The sequence below is a fragment of the Lacerta agilis genome, chromosome 1, assembly GCF_009819535.1.
Source record: "Lacerta agilis isolate rLacAgi1 chromosome 1, rLacAgi1.pri, whole genome shotgun sequence".
NCBI classification, from domain to species: Eukaryota; Metazoa; Chordata; class Lepidosauria; order Squamata; family Lacertidae; genus Lacerta; species Lacerta agilis.
The window spans coordinates 122,568,382-122,572,433 of record NC_046312.1 but is presented as its reverse complement, the minus strand read 5'-3'; the positions used below and the strand labels follow the sequence as shown (position 1 = coordinate 122,572,433).

Here is a 4,052-nt window from a genome sequence, read left to right as displayed (position 1 = left end):
CAGCGCAGAGGCTAGCGACGCCACTGGGGTGGGGGAGGGAGATGCTGCCTACATGGATGGAAGACTGGGGGCTAGCCATCTGGCAGGCGTGCAGAGAAAGGGGAGGCTGCTGGCTTTGTGGTTGGCTTTAATGCAGCAAAGGGACAGGAGCTGTTTACGTGGGTAAGAACTCTTTGCCTTTGCCGGCAAGAGGGAGGCGGGACCATCCTGCGTAACACACACACACTCACACACAGTGTGTCCAGCTCCGTTTCGGGAGAGGAAGGAGCTCTCCCTCTAATTGCCCATTGTTATTGAGAATTTGGGAGTGGGAGAAAGATAAGAGTTGGAGAGCTTTTGGGAGAAAGATAAGAGTTGGAGAGCTTTTTTTATTGGGGGAGAGCTTTATTCCCCTTTTAGGCTGCCGATCACTAAGGAACCCAAGATCTACCCGCGATCGACCAGGAACTTCCTCGCGATCGACAGGTAGATCGCGATCGATCTGTTGGCTGCTCCTGGACTATCTCTTACGAGTTCCTCTGTTACCAAATGGCAATCATGCAGATAATGAGGGTTTTTCTTGTGTAGCCAGGATACCAGTTTGCATTACTGAATGTTAGGAGCAATTTTGCCTAACAGTCTCACAATATAAAAGTTCAAAAATGCATTAAGTTAAATCAAGCTTTCGTATTAATAGGGAATGTTGAAACAGCAGCAAGATCATATATTCTTGGTCACATAACAAAAATAGATGTTTAATACTCTTAAGTCTTAAAAAAGGTTATTCACTAGTAGATGTTCATCAATGGTTAGAAGTTGCACAGCACCTCTGAGGCAACAGTATAGTCATTATGCACCTTATTTCCCATGAAAGTGTCATTGATACTTAGTTGTAATGAATACTTAGTTGTAATGAATATTTAGCCCCTTGGCATAGCCAAAGCACAAGCAATGCAGTAAGTTGGTAATGTTGACACAAGGGGCTAAATACCAATGCTTGAGATATGTTGCTAACATAATCCAAGTTATCTCGTAGTTCTTTAGTTCTAGAATTAAAACTAAAGAATAAAAGGAACTAATCATTCAAAAATACTCAACACCCATAAACGTATGCCATCCAAAACATTTTAGGATGCAAATTATTGAGCCTGGATCTGAATATTCTGCTCACAAAAATCCACACTTGCAAAGCAAATATTAGTTCCAACTGATGTTCAGAAAATTAGTCAGATAAATCGGTGTGGCTTTTCCTCAGGAATCTTATTGTTTCAACCAGAACAAAATAATTTATTTAAGCCAGGAATTTGTTGTTGCTCCTCAATTGCAAAAGCAAGACAAGATTGGCTTCACTGAAGGTATTAAAAAGTAAATATTAGCGCACACGGCATTAAGCCTTTCCAGGACTTAAGAGAAAGCACATTCTCAAACTGTCAAGTCAAAGTTTAAAATGTATTTTTGCAGTTAACAGAGTATTTTGATATATTCACTGTGTCAGAATACTTCATGAACTCTGAAGTGGTTGTCTAAGGAAGGTGCTTCATCAGCAAAATGAAGCTGGCTATTTACATTTACACCAAGCTCCTCCAGAATTTGCACAAATCTCTTATGCTCTTTTCCAATCCATGCCCTCATTGTATCAAATACCTGGTATGGTGTAACATGTGCATTAACTGAAATCCCAGTCTCTGAAAAATCTTTCAGCACATCAGGGTAGGTCACCCAAGTATTGCTTCCTCCAGAATGGCCACCATCGAGCCAGTAAATTGCTCTTATGTTTTTTATGAAAGCATTTGTGTCCTTTCCCTTTTTAGCTTCCTTTAGTTCATGAAGTAATTGATTCAAGACAACACAACCTTTACTGAACCCTATTAAAGTGAATGATGCTTCACCAATCACAGAAGGCTCAATGAGGTTCATGGTAGAGCTGTTGAAATATTCACAATCTCTTCCCCTTTCTGTTGTGGGGCATCCATTAGTAGTAGCAACAGTAGGTGATTGAAAAGCAAAGGCCTTTGCATCCTTGCTGAAATTATACAGGCTTTTCTGAGACAGAAGAACATTTTGAGCAAGTTTAAACGCATTAACTAGTAATGCATGAAGATGTTTGAAGGCTCCAAAATCAGTGCTGTGTTCAGGTGCACCAAACATATTGCTTGCCACAAAATTGTCATAGCAGCTGAATTTGTGCAAATGCATACGGGAACATTTTATAACCCAAATGTAACTCTGAGGGAAACGGCGACCCAAAATAGAAGCAACGTTTTCTAAGCACCATTGTTCCCACTGGAAATTTTCTGGATGGCAAACCATAATTTCATGATAGTTCTGAAATAAAACATATAAAGAGCCTTACTATTTGGAATACAACATGCACAATTAATCACTTAAATTATAATTGTACAAGTAGGTTGCTAGGAAAGGTTATTCTTGGCAGCTAACAAAATTTTAATAAGGCATGCACTTCAAAATGAAATTAGAAAACAGCATAAAGTGGAGTATGTGAATCTCAACTGAAAGAGAATTAAAATGTTTGGAATAATTAGGAAAGAGAATGTAAACAAATCAAGTATCATTATGCCATTATATAATTTAAAGTTGTGAACACATTTAGAATACTTTGTAGCTCTGACTGCCTCATCTCAAAAGACATACTGAAGTGATTGAGCATTGGAACACCTTCCCTGCATGCAAACATGTACAGTTTCTCAAGTAAGCAAGGCATTTTCTCTGCCTCCTCTCAACCTGCCACCCACCCCCTGCCCCAGCAACCAAGGCAATATTCACTCTCAATTTTCATCCAATGATGGAGAATCCTTGGAAACTTCTGCATTGTCACTACTGGTATACAGTGCTTTTTAAAAATGTCAAAATCTTCCTACTTAACTAAAGTATTTTTATTTATTTACTTGATTCAGGGGGGGGGGCTGCTGCCCCCCCCCCGGCTATGCCCATGGTGAAGGGCACCAAGGGAAGAAAGTTCCAAGTGCCAGTTTTTCCTCTACACTGGGCACCATCAACCACCTCCTTGGTGCTTACACCTGTGCATTTCTATTAATATTCTGTGTGCAGTCTCTTGCATAATACGTCTACAAGCAATCTGCACTTGCAAACAGAACTATTCAGGAGAGATGGACATCTTAACACTGGGAGCAAAAACGCCTGAGAGTCCCTGGTCAAAAGGTTTTAACCTTCACAGGTGCTCCATCAGAAGCTGGAAAAACCAGTACCTTGAGGAAGAAATATCAAGTTCTTGTGAGAGGACTGAAAAAAATTGGGGCCTAAACAGAGGCTATGGCTTCTTCCAGAAAATCAGCTCTGCTTGGGTGCCCAACAGTTAGAGGTGGCAGGAGAGGGTCGTCTCCCTCAGTCGGCAGCGTCGGAAACCCTCAGTAAATAACACAGCCACACGCTCTTTCGGTACAGCATGAAACTCTTAACCCGAAGGTCGCGGGTTCGAGTCCCACGTTGGTCGAAAGGATTCCTGCATTGCAGGGCGGGGGGTTGGACTAGATTACCCTAGGGACCCCTTCCAGCTGTCTGATCTGAACCTTAACTAACCACGTCTACTCAAGAGGCAAGCTCCATTTCTCCCAGGCTCTCTTCCTAGACCGCCGCCGGGTTCCTTCCTCCCCTCAGCCTTACCTGCACGTCCCCGGGAAAATAGACGACATGATGCTGAGGCTGCTCCGGCAAAGGGCCGGCGGCGGGCGGCGGCAGCAGCAGCAGCACGTCGTTGGCTCGGAAGGGCTCGGCGCCCGGCACCTCAGGGAGCCGCAGCCACGGCAGGTTCAGCCGAGGCGACGAGGAGGAGGCTCCGCCGCCGCCGCCGATACTACTACTACTACTACTACGGCCGCCGCCGCTTCCTCCGGCGCTCTCGCCGCCCGAGGGCCCCGACAAGCAGCTGGCCGGAGCTCCTCGCAGGCTCATAGTCCGCGCGAGGCAGAGGAACGCGGAGCCGACGAGTCCCCTCAGGACGGAGGAGGCAGGTGGGCAGCGCCTGCTCATGGAGGCTCCGCGGCGCCGAGCTCCGCCTACTCCCCTCGCGCGCGCTCGCGCACTGACAGACCTCC

The 4,052-nt window shown here is 44.9% G+C and overlaps 1 protein-coding gene across 1 annotated transcript; it reads right to left on the bottom strand.

Annotated features, from left to right (window-relative positions):
- Positions 1-628: 628 nt before the first annotated feature.
- Positions 629-4,052, bottom strand: C1H2orf69 (chromosome 1 C2orf69 homolog). Its single transcript, XM_033169318.1, has 2 exons — positions 3,622-4,052; positions 629-2,304 (listed from the first exon to the last, which is right to left on the bottom strand). Exons 1-2 carry the CDS (start codon positions 3,985-3,987, stop codon positions 1,471-1,473), a joined length of 1,200 nt encoding a protein of 399 aa, XP_033025209.1. The 5' UTR covers positions 3,988-4,052; the 3' UTR covers positions 629-1,470.

Excerpts from the sequence above, each read along its gene's own strand:
- C1H2orf69 (XM_033169318.1), bottom strand. The coding sequence starts at position 3,987 with ATGAGCAGGCGCTGCCCACCTGCCTCCTCCGTCCTGAGGGGACTCGTC. Across the intron at positions 2,305-3,621 it reads ATTTTCCCGGGGACGTGCAG|AACTATCATGAAATTATGGT; the intron begins GTAAGGCTGAGG and ends GTTTTATTTCAG.